General features: G+C 42.8%; 1 protein-coding gene across 1 annotated transcript in view; it reads right to left on the minus strand.

Annotated features, from left to right (window-relative positions):
- Positions 1-3,632: 3,632 nt before the first annotated feature.
- PHLPP1 (PH domain and leucine rich repeat protein phosphatase 1) overlaps positions 3,633-17,335 on the minus strand; it is a 135,665-nt gene continuing 121,962 nt past the window's right edge. Inside the window, 5 exon segments of the mRNA XM_030943948.1 lie at positions 3,633-5,707; positions 7,619-7,847; positions 9,663-9,857; positions 10,771-10,875; positions 14,533-14,663. Of these exon segments, the coding sequence (XP_030799808.1) occupies positions 4,586-5,707; positions 7,619-7,847; positions 9,663-9,857; positions 10,771-10,875; positions 14,533-14,663 (1,782 nt within the window). The 3' untranslated portion in view covers positions 3,633-4,585.

A 17,335-nucleotide genomic window follows, 5' to 3' on the forward strand; every position in this document is an offset into this window, starting at 1 on the left:
CTGTTGACCTCAACAGGAATGGAAATACAAATAAAACAGTCTGGATAAAAGCAGGGACCAAGCATTTAAACTAGGGACTTGGAGCAAACAAGGAACGTTTTCCACACTGATGTCCCAGATAAATGGTATGCTGATTCTGCCCTGGGGCTGTGGTTAATCTATTCAGTATTTGGGGGTTTTCCACCCCACCTCTTGATTGAAATGGCTGCAAAGAGTCACTTGCTTTCAGGTAGCAGACAAATTTTAACTTTCAGCTTTCCATAGAAGCAGCAGTCTTGTTAGGCAGGGCATTTGAACACTTACAGCATCAGTCTAAGGCACAGGAAAATGCAAGCAATCAGCTGTGAAACCCTGTGAAACCCTCAGTGCAAGCACGCAGGTAACAAATCTGTAAGACAAAGCAATTACTGCAACAATAGCAGACATTAGCCCCAAACAAGTCAATTGAACTAACAAAGCAGGGCAGTAAAAGGTTCACAGAGAAAATAAACATAGAGTCATTTGACAGACGCCAAGACTGTCCTGGTTCCAGCCCAGCCCAAAAGATATTTTTACCACCTTCTGGCCGTGCAGCTCCCCCCGTAGCCAAAGCTCTGCGGGACCTGACCCAGCAGCACTGCTGAAAACTGTTTGGCTTGAGTGCCTTCTCCTCTTAGAAAAAGCGCACCTCTCCACCAAGGGGCTGGCAGTGTCCAGGGGAATCAGGCAGATCAGGCTGAAGGTACTGCTCTGTTCACTCCTTTGAATCCTACTGCTCTGCTTGAATTGATTGAAGCCCTCCTGCCCCCCAGACCAGAACACCCTTCACGGGATTATCCCACCCAACCCACTCAAATGCACATTTGCAAGCCCAGACCTGCAAGGCTGCACCCAAGAGGCACCATCCATGACTGGTGCAGAGATGCAGAAATTACCTTCAGAGGCAAGTGTGGCATTTCATTAGCACCCAGCCCCACACAGATATGCTTCCTAAAGAGCAAAGTTATGCTTAAAAGAAAATATGTACTATTTGCTGGAAAATCACCTGTATGAGCAGTAAACACAAGGGCTGGTGATGATGCCAAGCTTGCTACAAAGACATTACTTGAAGCAGGACTTATGGGGCACTACAGCAGCAGCACATTCTGTAGCCATGAGGGAGACAACCCACATGGATGCAGCAGCACACTCCAGTAAGTCAGAGGAAGGCGATGCCATCATGGTGGTTGCCATCATGGAGATGGGGGTGCCACATGCTGAATACACAGGCAGAATGCCATTCTGGCACAACAAAATGTGTTACATTAGAGCACTATGGGCAGAAAGCAAGAAAAAAGCTTTTATGGCTTTTAACAAAAGGCTCACATTTACAAGCACAGAAGCCACTCAGTTACTTCTCAATAGTACCACAACTTTCTGTTTAAAATGATCTTCCAGAAAAGGATGTAAATATGTTCATTTCTCTGCCATCAACCATCTACCTCCTCTTATTCACGCATTTCTGCTTGTCTCAGATACAACTATCAGCAAATTTCAAAGGACATGCAAGGTTTGATTATAAAGGTAATGGGGTTGTACATTTTCCATGGCTGAAAGCCTTCTTTTTAGCTCCCAACCATCATCCCTGCTACAGCTATCAAGTTCTGCAAAAAAATCCACATCTCTTTGAGTCAGACAGTTCCCAGTAGGTCAAAACTGTGCAAAATACACTGTGAACATAATCCAAAAATCACGTGCAGTATTAGTGCATATAGATGCAATCAGTGACCTCATGAGGTAGGGACACACCAACCCACTTTTGTGAAAGAGAACAGTAACATCCAGAAAAAATCGTAAGTTGCAAACACTCCACCTTGTTTTTCAAGTCAGTTTAAAGCCAGGACAAAATCCCTTTTGCCCCTGTTGAAAAATAAATGCTATTTACAAACATGCAGCAAGCCATCCAACCTAGCAGTCTAGCCCCACACATGACACAAAGCCCAGCAGAGGGATGAAGTCACCCCTATGAATCCATCAATCCTTCACATTATGACTTGCCAAGACAGGCTATTATCACAGCCATATTTTCAAGGCAGGACAAATAATCCAAAGGTACATTTCCTCCACCAAAATCCTGTCACTCTGCTGCCACAGAAGCCCTGACTCCAGGATGCTGCTGCTATCTTTACAGAAGGCACCAGGCTGAAAGGGGCAGCCTTCAGTGGGCTGTCAGTTTTGACCATCTATGCTTCAAAGCAAGGGCATAGGGAAACCACAGTGTTGCCTGTAAGGAATGAATGCCACAGGGGCTGGCAAGTTCTTGGGAGTCTGTCCTTCAAATGGAGGGAAGGGAAAGTCTTTACAGAGCATATGTGCATATCCTTCTATTCACATAAGAGGAGTATCAATCATCAGCACTGAGCTAAAGTTTAGTTCACATGAAAGAGTTCCCCTTCCACCCCTGCTCTGCTCTCTGCTCCTCTCTCTGAATCACCCCATGTACAGCACAGCAGACACCTTAGCACAAACAGAGACAGCGATGGCAGCAGGAAAATAAAGGTAGTGTCCTTGCTAGTTACCACCTTCAGCCTCAAGCAGCATCAGAACAGAAGGAAAAAAAAGAGAACCTTTTCCAAGGACAATGAATCACTTCAGCAAAATCTGAAATACACAAACTGTTTACCAAAGAACACCTAAGAGTTACTGACCAATAAACCATAAACCCTTTTTGTTTAAATACATTATTTAATTAGTTTTCTTTAAGAAAGAGATATTTTGAAGCTCAAATTACAATGAAATACAATCTTCTAGATCTACAGTACACAGTGCTATAAACATTTATCAAACCAGGTATTTTAGTGTTTGCTCCTCTGTTGTTATTGTTATTAAGGAAAAGTAACTAAAAATCTTCTGTTAACAGCAATCCTGTTCTAACCTGGCTATTTCAACCTAGAACTGAATAAGGACAACAGCCTGTCATCACAGTCCTCTTCCCAAATACAGACCAAATGCCAAAAAGGAACAAGACACTGTCATGACTGCACACTACTTCAGCTTTTAAAAGAGTGAGAAGTAGTAAAATGGAGCAGTTGGCTGAGGGCAATACTGAGAAAGGACATTTCTCCTTTCCCACAGGAATCACAAAAAGACACCCCCTTGCTACCAAAGTCTGATTGCCATCGAACTCATGTTCATGCAGCACAATGGAGCAAATTTACATAGGTAGTTTTAAATTCACTTTTCTGCCTTCTCCTCATATTTTCTCTCTTCTCTCAGTATCCAATGCTTTCCTTCTACCTTTTGTTATCCCTTCATCATTTCTATCTTCAGTCACTCAGTCCCAGTGGGACAGAGCCAGAGAACACCACTCGTCTTCAGTCTTCTGGCACTGTCAATACTGTGGCAAAGGGCAAATCAATAGTGCTGCATTAGTACCAAGAAAGAAAAAAATGGAAGAGGTCAATTCCTCAGAGAGTTGGTTGTATCTTTTAAAGGCCACTTTGCACAACCTTTGAATTTGTGAAAATACAAGTGAGCTTCTGCAGTTAGTGTAAAAATGTGATCGAGCTGAAAAAGTTCAACACTTCTTGGTTTAACTGAGCAGCACACTGAGGAACCACAGCAAACTGCTGTTTGAGAGCTGCTGCTCAGCTAGTCCGACATAAAAGCAGACATCAGGTGTAAATTTCATATTTATTATAACAAAAATTATGACATGTTCATTTGTGCATTCGGCTTTAATATAACTCTTGGTATGTAAATGTTCTACAGCAAATGAGCTCTATACAATCATGCTGGTTGTGGCAGCAGTAAGGAACACAAACAAAACGTGTCTGTAAAAGTAAGGAAAGAAAGAGACCAGAGGAAAAAGTGGGTTTCTTTGAACAGTCTACACCACCTGGGCTCTAGCTAACTTGTACACAGCCACACAGTCCATTACGCCTAATGACCATGGCCCAAAGAGTCACTTAAGAAAAAGGTCAGTTTTTCAGGTTGTGTCCTTAATGCCAAGGCTACAAAACATGTAAGCATCACTATACAACACTGAGCTATTTACAGGAATTTCCCAATCAACTGTTCTCTCAGAGAAAATTAGTGAATCTCAGTGACTTAAGTCACCTGAAAGAGTAAAGCAACTCCTAGGAGTTAGTCTCCATATTCTAAAAATGTCTATCATTTTCAAGACCAAAAAAAGCCTTTTCTCTCAAAGAAATACAGTATTACAATATTACTTAAATCATTTAGCACTGGCTACTGCCCTGCTTTTCAAACAAAACAAACAAGCCATTTTAAAAAATATTACATCATCATCTGTTTCTCAGCAATATATTAAACCTTTTTATTTTTTTATTATTTTTTTTGTTTTGTTTTCCTGTTTTTACACTTGATATGTTAAGGGAGGGTTAACTATTTTAAACTTTACCAGTCAAGCATCTCTAGAAGAAAGTCAATGAATATTAAACCTAACAAACTGAAAAGCTGCAGTTATCTGTAGTGGCAGGATAAGGAAAAGGAAGTATATAAAGGAAAAAGATAAGGAAAACCCCTGCTGTAATGCAAGCCCACTGGGTCTCACAGCCAAGTCTCCTTATTTGTTAGTTTATTTCTGAGCAGTTAATAGAGTGGGTCATAGTGGTGTGTCATAGTAGTCTGCCAGGTGGTCCATTGGATACTGCTTCTGCTGCTGCTGCTGCTGCTGTTGTTGTTCCTGGTGCTGCTTCATAATCTCCTTGACTTCTTCTTCCAGCTCTGGAGGGATGATGAACTGGTCATCAGGATCAGGTTGTGCTGGAGCAGCAAAGTAGCCCCCAGTTTTTCTGAGCGGCGCATCCGTTGCAACTTCAATTAAGTTATGGCTCCTCTCGTGTGGTGCCACAGAGCCATTGCCCCGCCGCCGCCCTATTGTGCCCGTGGCAGAATACTCTGCTTTCCTGGGAAGGCCGGGCTCATCTTCATTGGCACTGATGACGATCCCTTCGTCACTGGCTTCCACTGGCACTTGGAGCAGCTGCTTCTCCTTGGCCCGGCTGCAGTGGATGTCCACCTCCACCTCCACGCGGCTGCCGTTGGTGAACACCCCCTCGATGGGCTCCTCATCGTCGCTGTCAAGGCCGTTGTCAGAGAAGGCGCTGGAGAAGGTAGCGCTGGAGAGCTGCCGCTGGAAGGAGTTGGACAGGCAGACGGGGTGCAGCATGCAGCGCTGCTCCCCTGGGTATGCCGGGCTGTTCTCGTTCATAGCCACCTGGGGAGGCTCGTCCGAGGCTGTGGAGCCCACCTCGCTGCTCATTTCCGAGGTGGAGATCTCGCTGCTGATTTCGGAGGCCATGCCGCTGCTCGAGGATGGCATCCCGAGCGCGTCTGCGGGCCTGTCCTTGATCACCACATTGACAGACTGGGGGAAGATGCCTGGGCTGGGGGGCGGGACCCCGTTGAGCTCGCAGCAGCAGAAGCTGTCTTCCGTCACGTTGAGCTGAACCACCACGGCACTGATGCTGTCGTTGCAGCCGTAACTCTGGGCCAAAGTGCAAAGCTTCTTGGCGGCCGCCAGCGCGTCGGGCACGTTTCTGACGGCCTCAACTGCTTCATCCATGGAGAGGCTGTCCCACAGCCCCTTGCTCCCCAGAATGAAGAACTCATCTTGTGGAGTTAAGGTGATGGACTGGACATGAGGACGCGGCACAACACTTGGGTGAAGGAAGGTGTACCCCAAGATCCTTGTTGAATCTGTCACACCATTCACTTTGCCATCCTGAAATTAGAAAGGACAGGAAATTGGCAACAAGATAGACAAGGATATACAATACCTGCCTCTCCTTGTATTCTACTGATGGCTGTTTTTGCAGTACCCCCAGCACTGCCATTCACAGACAAGGAGACAGACAAGCAAAGTGACTTGCAAGGAGGTGACAGAGCTGGGATGAGACCACAGCAAGGGCTGGTTTGCAAAGCTGCGCTGCGCCTCCTACACCGGACTGATTTGTCATCAGCACCACCTATGCACAGACCAACAAAGCAGAAAGCTGCAACAAAGAGCCATCTATTCTGCTCCTGCAGCTGCAAGAGCCAACTGGACAAATCTTTTACCAGTGAGTCAGACTTATCCCTCCTCCACCCACGGTATCTGGCTTTAGACAGAGCGAAGCATCACACACTTGATACAGGGGCAGCTCATTCAGTTACAAGTCTTCTCTTGCAGCTGTAACAATTGTAGGTTTCATCTTGGCTCATCACTTTAGAAACCAAGGTTCATTTTAAAAAACCCTTAAATTAAGCATGCAAGTCAAATGTAGCAGAGAGCAAGTCTGCATTTCTCAGTCAGCTGAGTTGTAGAGAAATGTTTTACACGCCCCAATTACTTACTACATCTCCACTTAGATATGACATTTCCAAAGGGAGGAGGAGTAGTATCTGAAGGGGATAACATCAGTAAAAATGGACGCATTTGAGAAAAGAATCCCATGCACGTCCAAATCCCAGAATCCTGTCCTGGTTAGAATCCAAACTGCCAGAATAAGCAGAGCAAGTGTCTGAAACAGCAAGTCTGGCTATCTGTCACCCTGCTGGGGATAGCTGCACCCTGCTAATTGCATATTCAGGAGGAACAGCAAAGGTGAGGATTTACACTCTTTGGGTCCAGCTAATAACTGTAGGGGTTATTATAAAGCAGATAACCACAGAAAAGTGAACCAAGACTAAAAAAGCTTCCTCTTTAAAATCACTCAGGAAAAAAAAAGCCCCCATGTCAGCGTGTTAACTTTCCCTTAGAAGACTGACAGCAGTGATAAACCAGCAGTGTACATGAAATCAGTGAGTCATCTGAAGATTCAGCCCAGAAATTTCCCTTTTCCTCTATGGAGCCACAGAATGAGTGTGCCTCCCTGATGCACACTATGTTGGAGTAATTTCCTTTCAACTTGTCACGTTTGAGATCCCAGCCCTCACCTTTCCCAGGCAAGATCAACAGGCACATGACTTACTCCACACACACATTCCCACCCTGTTCTCAGGCACACAGCAGGGAGGTTTCTGCCCTTTTCCCCACCATTAGGAGGATTCGATATTTATCTGTTCTTCTGCATGTGTCACAAAAGGCAAAGCAAAACTGACAGCAGTGGCTTCAAGCTTCTAAGAAAGGAACAAACAGTTTTCTCCTCTCTCATGGTTCAGCTGAGCACAGGGTGAGTTTTCCTCTTGGGCAAGTGCTCTCTTCAAGAGCAGCCTGTCAAAGGGCAGTTCTGGGAACACAGCTCAGACAGCAAAGTCAGCCTGCCAGGAGCAAGGAGTCTCCTAAGGGAAGGACGGCATTGCTCCAAGTGCTCTGCCCTCTCATCCTTTTTAATTGGAAAAGCTCTCCATGACAGTTCCAACACAGCAATTCCTCTCCCATTAGAAGGAGAGTATCTGCTTTCCTGTTTCAATGCAACATACTCACAGCTGCTCACTCTTGAAAGCTAAAGGAAGTCCAGCATGGCAATGGAATGGAAAAGCAACTTGACTGCATGGTATGAATCACCTTGAAAGCAAAAGTGCAACTTAGGAACCCACACCATGAACACCACCTCCTAGAGGTTACTGATATCAACATGTAATTTCATGCACTGCTGTGCAAATGCTCTCCAAAGAAGCTGCAAGCTGCAACATTCCCCAGCTGTTCTCTAACCTCTGTGATAATGGCCTTATGCTGCTTAATCCTCTTCAGCTCTTCTTCACAGCTCATCACATAACACCTGGACAAAGGCAGAGGTTTCCCATTCCGGCAGAGAACGGTTTGGCACTTCCCCACGTTTGCTGAGGTTAGCGTGAAGCATCCACCAGGGTCCATGGGATCATGTTTTATATGGCAAAGGACAGCAGAGCCTCCAAGTTTCTGTCCAGCTGTTCCAAGTTTCCTGGAATTTAAACAAAACAGTGATTGTTCTTTAATTGGAAAACAAGTATTAGGAGCACTATGGAGAAACAGCCACTGTTCCACAACCAGAAGCATTCAGGGCACTGGCTCTATTGATCACTGGGACAGACACAAAGTCTCCACTGAAGACTGTGACACTACAGCAGCAGCACTGCAGGGATCCCCCGTGCAACTCTCAGGCAGGGTGTTATTTTCACATATGCAGATAGTCAAATATACTCAATTTTAGAAAAAAAAGTCTTTGCACTTCTAAGAGTTTCACAGTTGTCTTTTCCTTTACATCTAATAGATATTTGCTTTAAAGGTCAGATAGAGCTTTGGTGTCTGAAGCTATGGAACTTATTATACAAATAATAATTCTGACTGTAAAAACCCTCTACTTTTGAGCAAAAGCAGAAAGCAGAGTTTCACTGTTTTGTGATATCTTCAGGATAATGCTCTTAAAAGTTATCAAATTATGACCAAAAAAAAAAAAAAGAATCAGAACCCTGAGGACAGAATGGACAACTAAATTTGCAACCAAGCCTCAATGTGCTTTCTACATTATTTTTTACAAATAGAAAACTCTAAACTCTAGGAGTGCTGCATATTATCTGTAAGCATCAGTGAATGGCTAAATGTAAATGGAATGAATTAGCCGATTTTGATTGGAGACAAAAAAACCAAACAAAAACACCAAAAAAACCAAAAAACAAACAAAAAACCCCCCACAAAACAAAACAAAAAAAACCCACAGAAAAAAAAGAGCTGTTTGTAGGAATGCTGCATTCCTCGTAAATTGCATTAGCAGCAAACAAAACCACTTAATAAGTACTTCCAGTACTCAAATTTGTTATTATTTTTGAGTATTTTAAGTATATGGCAACCACCTTCTCAGTTAGCAGTCTGAGGCACTGTTGTAAGCAATTACAGGAAGGAAGTGTTTTCTCCCTTATGTTTGTAAGATTCAATGCCACCCTCCTAGCTTCCCTATCTTTTCCAGTACAACAACTTCAGTATTCTTCCTTTGCAAGGGTGCAGAAATTCAAAGAGAAGCAATGCTACTTTTAATTTGATCCATTTACTCAGTCTCTAAGCTGCTTATTTGCTTTCCCCTCTGCTTCCCTGACCTCTTCACTCTCCTCTGTTCAATTCCCTTCATACTCCTCCTTCACCCAGTGTCTCCTTAGGCACAATTTCTTCTTCTGTTCAGAACAGCACACATGGTTTCCAAACCACTACACAGAACTACTATTACACTCACAGCTCTTGTATCACAAGCTCCAGAGAGCTTGTGATGGGTCCTGCTCAAATAATATTCAAAGGCCGAAGGGATTTCTAAGAAGTCAGACTATGTGTTTTAAATATTTGCATAACCTTAAATATCCTGAATTGGTATGCAGAAACAGAAAGGATAAGTTCAGGCTTTGCAGGCAGTTGTAGCAAGGAAGTTTAAAAAGATGATCAAGACATCAATACCACTGACTTGGTTATGGCCAGTTGTAAACCTTAATACTCAGGAGATGATACCAAAAAGGAACAAACCTCTACCCACCACGTAGTCACGAGCATTTTAGTAACCTTGCAAGTGGGTTAGGATTTTTTTGTTTGTTTGGAGAGGTGCAGGGATTTTTCTCCCCACACCTTAAAGGAACTGAGGCAATAGTCACAAAACAAAAAATAAAGGAAACACTGTAGCCAAATACCAAGGCTTCCCCCCACTTCTTCAAAGCAAGAGCAGGTGCCTGACCCAAAAGCAAAGAAACTGCACTGTAAGCACAGACAATGTAAAAAAAGCTTCAGATCCAAGACTCACCTCTGCATAACAATGAACGTGTTGATCATGTATTCCTCCTCATTCTTTGTTTTCTGCAGCTCCTCCGCCAGGATGTCACTCATTGTGCACTGCAGCAGGTAGGGCACTTCCACATTGCGGTCCCCATCAAACACACCATAAAGAGCCTCCCGGTTGTCACAGAAATTGTTGGCCGAAAGTGCTGCCACACACAGCCTGGGGAAAAAACACAGCAGGAGAACATCACGGGTTCTATCCCACTACTAGTTTGTCAAGTTGTCATTTTGACCAGAGAGATGCAGCCTGCTCTGAGTGCCAGCTTTAACCACCTCTGCTCACAGGTGTTTCAGGACTGCTCTGGGAGCTGTGGGGACGAGTCAGGCCCATCAACAGTGCTAAGACATGGAGAGAACTACACTGGAGGTTCAAGCTAAGCCCTGAGGATTCTTCCTCCTTTTCAGCACGTGAATTTTTTATTGTAAAAACGGGAGGGAAACTATCTCTGAAACAACACCAATTTAAACTGAACTTGCTGCTCCAAAAGCCATCCTTGGGATCTAGCATGCTGACAACCAAGTTGGGTGTCAAATCAGTTAAGAGTTAGGAAAGGCTTGCTGGCACTTGCTACGGAAACCTAGGTAGCAGAAGATTTCTAAAAAGGTATTTGAGGAACAAAGAAAGATTCATGACATTGCCAGCAACACAGAGACTAGCAGACTCTTGGTACATTATTTGTCAAGTGCTGCCTTTAGTCACAGGAGCGCCACACACTATGAATATTCAGAGTTTTAGCCATTCTGTCTCTTCTTTAGTATCTCTGATTTGCTTGGTAAACATCCTTTGGTTGAAGATAAAGAAGCTTTGCCAAGAGGAAAATGCTTTTAAACACTCAGATCTTTTGCAAGTAGCAGAGTCTTGCATAGACCAAATGTGTCGACTGCCCTTGTATCTTAGCAACTTCCCTAACAAAGACCCAAAGGGAGAGCCAGGCAGGAGAGCTCGGTACACAAATGGAGGGACATGGCTTGGCCTCTGCAAACCCTAGAACATCCCCAAAACTTGCACCGAGGAAAGGATCTCTCTGTCTCGGCACAGAGGCGCTCACAAACAGAACCGAGGCTGGCCATACTTGTTCTTGACACCGGACGCCTCCGTGTAGCCGTGGCTCCACACCGCCGGCGCTCCCGACGCATCGCCCGCCGACGGCTGGTCGATCTTGAAGCACCGGATATTGCTGCAAGGAGAAAGCAAAGGGGAGAGATGCAATGCATGGACTTGCTGACTTGATGGTCCAACTTCAAATGTGAAAAGGACACCCTTTTTAATCTCCCAGTTCTTAGTAAGACATTTAATAGTAGAAAACAAAGCAGGACACCCAAGGTGGATACCTTTATGTGCCTGTATGCAACCAACAATAACTGAGCTGCTATGAGTGAGGTGTCAGCTGCACTACTCTGTTTAGCTGGCCTGTATTTCCCTGCCTTCACCCCTGAGCTATTTGGTTCAAACCAGGCCCTGCAGGAGTACAGAGCTAATTTGCCACTAGTTTGATGAAAGCCAGTACAGCAAAGTGACTTTTTAAACTCATGCATCTCCACACATTTTAACAAGTTTCTGTGCTCTTTTCATTGGACTCAAATGAAATCTCCTGTACGACCCACAGCATCCCCTAAATGGAAAAGAAAATAAAATAGTTGTTTAGAAACAACAATATGTAGTAACAGCCTTTAATGAAAACACCCACAAAACAGAAATCAGCTCCATCCTGATCCTGCACCAACCTGCAAGAGCCAGCCTGTGGTCCTGACAGCAGGCATAGCCCTTCTGCATTCCCCATTTGTGCAGTCCAATTTTCACACAGGCCCTTGATCCTCTACCCTCCAATTTACTACCAACATAGCCTTTAGCCTGAATTTCAAGTATCTCCTGGAGCATAGTAAAGACTTAAAAAGGACCCAGCCCTCTCTGTTTATACTCTTCTCTTCACAGCCCTGCATTGCTGGGAGAGATGACCTACCCCTGCTCCCTACTGCTCTCTTCCAAAGACAGGAAAAGCGAGCTCCCCACATGCTGCAGACACTTCAAAGGCACCCAAACCTTTCATGAACCAAATGAAACATAAAAGGACACAAGCAGAAAGGTCTAACTGTTCACTCTGAGCATTCGTTTTTCCTCTAAATCCCCACCTGACCTGAACACACAGGAAAGTGTTTTCTGCATTGCAAAGCCTTCCTCAAATAACCTAAAGTACTGTCACATCCAGTTTGATTTCTTTTTACATTAATAACCAGGATGTACATCAGTGAGGGCAGAATAAAAGCCAACAAATTACATAAATAATGTTGGAACCACTTGTGTTTTAAGTTCTTGGTTTTGCAGCCCTCTGTGTGACAAAGAGGAGGCAAATATCTTGCCACGACTATTAAAAAGGTTAACTAACCCCAAATCAAACTGGAAACCTGGATCTCTTCTAAAGCAGCAGAGATTTTAATTCTGTTGCACTGGCAAAGCAGGACATTTATGAGCAAAACGCACTGCAGACTTCTCATACAAGGCATTTATCTCCAGGGCAGAGGAACCTGGGTCACAAAAGTTTCTTTTTGTTTCTTTTTTAACTGGGTCGACTGACCTCTGGCTCCTGGGCAGGTCAAGGACCCAGAGTTGTCTCAAGGCTTTCCAGCAGTGGTGAAAAAAAACCAAAAACTGCCTCAACACACTGGTTCCAGCCTCCTTAGGGGCACCAGTACAAACAATGTGTCCTGAAGGGAATGATACCCAGCAGAACATCCTATGCAGGCAATACAGGCTAAGGCTTCTGGACAGCCTGGCTTCTTTTCCCCTTAATTTAAAATGAATGTTACAATTGAACTAGATGTTGGCTCTTAAAAATCAGAGTAACAGCATCTTTCTTTTTTTTCCCTTCATTTTCATTTTAATTGCTAAGGAAAATTCTTACATCCAATAAATCACTTGGCAACATCCTCCCAAGTAGGCAAGCTTCCTTTAAGATCTCCATACATACTAAAAAAGCAAGCATGCATGACAGGACTTTTCTCACCAGCACCGAGAATACATATTAACCTACTACCTGCTTGAATTCTGCCAGGGCACAGATGGAGAGCTGCCTTTCACATGCAGAAGGAGGATATAAAAAGTACCAAGTGCACAAGTATTTTTGTGTCTGCCACAAAAATCAAGTGAAAGAAGCACCTCCTCCCTTACAGTCAATTATAGCAGAATACCATAAAAGTAAGGGTAGCATATCAGACACTGAGAAACCCCTCAGGAGGCCTGAAACACCTGATTGTGCCTAATGAACACAAATGAACAGAACAGACCTGTGGTTTTAAGAATAATTAATATTTTAAAAAACCCAAAACTAAAAAAAACCCAAATCCTACAACAACAACAAAAAACCCCAAAAAACCCCAAACAAAACATACACATACACTTCCCCCCAAAAAACAACAAAAAACCCACTCCCAAACAACAACAACAAAAACCAAAACAACAACAAACAGAAAACCTACCCGTACTGCCAATGCCAAAACAAATAACAAGGAAAATGCACATGCAAGAGGGAAAAGTTTCCTGTGAATTAAGGACCACACATATGCCAGTGAAAATACAGCATTTAACTGGGCCACACTACTCTTCAACTACTTTGAATTTAAATTTGTAAGAATGCTACCATGCACGATGCCTGAATACTAAAGTGGCAAGAGAATGTGTGACCATCTTGTCTGCTGGGTTATACAGAAGAAAAACTGTTTTTTTCTAAGTTTTGACACCATTCATTAATTCTATAAAACATGTATAGCTTTTCCCCTATGAACCAAAGCAATATTACACACTGCTTCTTCAGGAAGATTTCCTGTATGCAAAGAGCAACTCTTAAAATAGAGGCATGCCCCTTTTTTCACTGTGTGCTGAAGAATATGGACTCTTGTTTTCATCTCTGAGAAATCATCATTACTCAAATTTCCACCTATATTTTGAAAATCTGTTGATTCAAGCTAAAAGTAAACTCACACTGCAAATTTCCCTTGCTTGCACAACAGATGAGGGCTGCTGCTCCAGTGTCTGATCTTAACCATTTAAAAGCAAACAACATGAAGTAAGTGCTCAACCCCTAAAAAGTAAATCAATCCTTCTTGGAACCATTCAATGTTTAAGAATAAAAGATTTAGAAGGAAACTTGGAACTGGTGCAGCAGTTCAAGGCAGCACCACTGTCCACAGATTATCCAGTTTACTGCAACAGCTCCTCATCACACTGCAGAAGAAGGGACAAAGCACCTAGGGAATTTCAGTTATGAATGACACTTAAATCCCACAGGAAACAAACAGGTAGACGCGAAGGAAACTGAGGGTCCCAAAGCAAAGGAACCAGTTTCTCTGCAAACAGAGCGAGTCTTTAGCAGTTTAAATATAAAAAACCATACAATTTTCTAGCACAGAAGCAGACAGATATGAAGGGGAACAAGACACAGTATGTGAAGAGGTAAAAAGCAGCACAATGGCAAAGACAGACCCAAGCAGGATGAATGCAACAAAAAGATACAGCAAGCAGCTATATCTCATCAGTGGTATAAAATACATCTTTTGGCTGACTTTAGTGTCAGAAAAAAATGCAATCCAACTGGCCCAACAGTGCTTACACCAGACTAGCAGACCCCTCCAGGAGTTACAGCTGAAAGCAATTGCACCAAATTGGGTAAAGTCATCCTCTTCAATGAAACATCAATTTCAGACCTATTCACACTATCTGCTACTTTCTGATCCACCGGCAACAGGGAATCATATCCCTTAAAAGAGATTCCACTTCTGTGTATTGTGGTTTTCACATCTAGAATTGTTCTGCTCCTTCCCCACTCTGTAAGGTAACTTACTTCAGAAGCTCGAGGGTTTTGTGATCCAGGGCTAATCTGGGATTTCCAGTCAGGTCCAGCTCCTGCAGTTTTGGAGGCAGATTTTCAGGCAATGTGACTTCACTCAGTTCATTGCAGCTTAGGTCCACACACTGCAAAAGGAAAACAGCCAAAAAAGCAAGAGAATTCAGCTGTCATCAAGATCATACAAATTTTCACTAAATGTAATAATGCATGTTTCATGAACAATAAAGGCTGCAATCAAGACCCAAGACCATTCATTTAAGTAAGTGGTTCTTACAAAAGAAATTCTTACATGGCATTTAGCCATCTTGCCAGATGTCTGGGATACCTAGAAATATGTTCCTTCCATTTCCATCTCTAGTCAGGTGTCATCTTGTTACAAAACCAGTAAGTTTTGTCTGCTCTTCACAGAGATACTCAGTGGATTTTCCAAGTAATTTAAAGAAATGTTATTAATGAAAACAGTCTCTTAATAGTCAAAGGAAATAGAGGTAACTACAGCTGGGCTTCTAAGCCACTGGCATCAGGCTCCCAGGAATGCAGTATTTACTGAGGGATATTAAAAAAAGCAGTTTTATTAATGTATGTGGAAGGGAGGAGTAGAGGGGGGAAAATATTGGAGCAGTTTTAAACATGGTTTTAATTAGTGTCATCTTAGATGGATTTATGTTTAAATACAAAATCAATAAAAAGTGAAAAAAATACATATTTCAAAAATACAAAACAGCAAAGAAACTTGCAGGCTGTCTACCAGCTAAGCACAAATTAGCTACAACAAGTGCATTATAATGATAAAGTCCCAAAACTTTGTTCAAAGCTGCATATTCAAATGAAAATTAATACACAGGGAAAAATAGGGCATATGAGAACAAAATCAAATCTCCAAACTACTAGAAGGATGACTAGTGTTGTATGCCCCAAAAACTGACGAAAAAAATGTGAGAGGACAGAGCAGACTGGTATTTAACAGAGGACTAGAGAGAAGAACTATCCGCATCTTTCTGAAAGGCCATTTTCTACTTTCAAGTTGCAAAAGTAAGAGACTTCAGAAACTTTAATAGAAGAGCTGAAAGGGGCAGAGGGAGACTTTTTCTAGCTGCACATTTTTACCATTATGTAATTTCCATCAACATACGAGAGGTACTTTCATTTTTGTAGGTATATTCAAAGACATTGGCTCTTGAGCTGGAAGCAGACACAAGATAACCTACTAAATCCTGGAAAAGAACAGTCTCCAAACATTTTATTTAAAAAGTGCAATGAAAATAGAAATTTTTGACCCAAATCTTGAATCCTGAGATTGTCTATTATGGAAGCTTTATTATCTATGAAGAACAAACTGCTGATGTTATCTAAGCCTGATAAGAAATCAAAGTTTGAATCAGTCACGCAAACAAAACAGCAGACTGCTTAGCAGCAGTTATTCCAGCGAGTTTCTCCTCTCTGCACAACTGCCTGCTGCTTCCAGAGAGCCAGTAATTACTTTGCAGATTAAGGAAGCTGCCAGCAGGCCTTGCTGTGTTCAACGCCTCCATGCCATTACATATTTGATGGAAGAGCATGCTGGAATGAAAAGTACAAGCACCAGTAATTTCATTGCTCTCCTTAAATGCCCAGTGTGCCCAAGACAGTGACACTCTACAGCAGATCCCTTGGCTCCTAGGCACTATGAAAATGGTTTATTTATCAGGTTGGAATTTCTTAAGTGTTGCTTGTTGAAGAGTAGGCTAAGAGGGACTTGCTGTGTTAAATTTAGTCTTTGTTCTACTCCACAGGCAAGCAGGAAAGTTTATTTCCTAACTTATCCCAATTTCCTCCTGTGTTATTTTAATGCAAGCTTGTTTTGCCCCGCCCATGCAGCACCAGAAGAACAACTGCACACAGCATTTTGCACTGGATGGGCCAGCTGGAAGACAGGGTTTAACAGGGAGCATCTGCTTAGGCTGCTGCTTTCACAGCTTTGTAACTGTTGTGTTCAAGGCTGGAAAGGACTTGGGTTATTTCCACTTGTTGCTGAAGGTGGTCATACCAATGTTATCCTATTTGGCTTTTTTAATTTTTTGTAAAGCAAGGAAGTCACACAACAGCTTCAGGGAAGAGTCTGCTGGGGCACTGACTCAGGTGTGAGGGCTTCCAGCCACTCAGCTGTTCACAGAAGACATTTCAGGGTGCACAGGGCAAACCTAACTCTGACAGTATAAATACCTGTCATAAAAGACAATAAAAACCCTAAAAATATATTGTCCAAGGTCTCCACTGGCATCTTTACAAGAGAGGACAACACACAACTTCTGTAGCCCTGACCGTAGTGTGAAAAAAGGCTTAGAGACAATTATATCTTTAAAATGACCTTGTGTCTGGAAGTCCTGGAGTTATTGCAATTGTAAAAGCATCATCATTTACCCTAGTCTTCCTTCTGAAATCATTTCAGACACTACTAACTGTTCCAGTGACACTGACACCAAAAACATAATATGTCAGCCTCTCAGGCTAATTAAATACAGAAGCAAATCAGCCATTACCTCAGGTAACAGAGTTTCCCCAGGAGTTTAGAGTGAATGTCACTTCAGCTAAAATTAATCATCAAATATGATAGAATCACAGGGTGACATTAGACTAGATGACTTGGTGCTTTGCTACAAACAAGCTTATTTCACCAAGTGACCAAATCCACAGTTAAAGAAATGAATTCTGCACTTCAGCATGTTTTGAATGCCACCCCATATCGAAGAAGGAGCTTGAGTACAGGCAAGAAATGGATACAGGCAGGCAGCACATGCTTAATCTCCAGACTGATAAA

This window comes from Camarhynchus parvulus, chromosome 2 (assembly GCF_901933205.1).
Source record: "Camarhynchus parvulus chromosome 2, STF_HiC, whole genome shotgun sequence".
Lineage (NCBI taxonomy): Eukaryota > Metazoa > Chordata > Aves > Passeriformes > Thraupidae > Camarhynchus > Camarhynchus parvulus.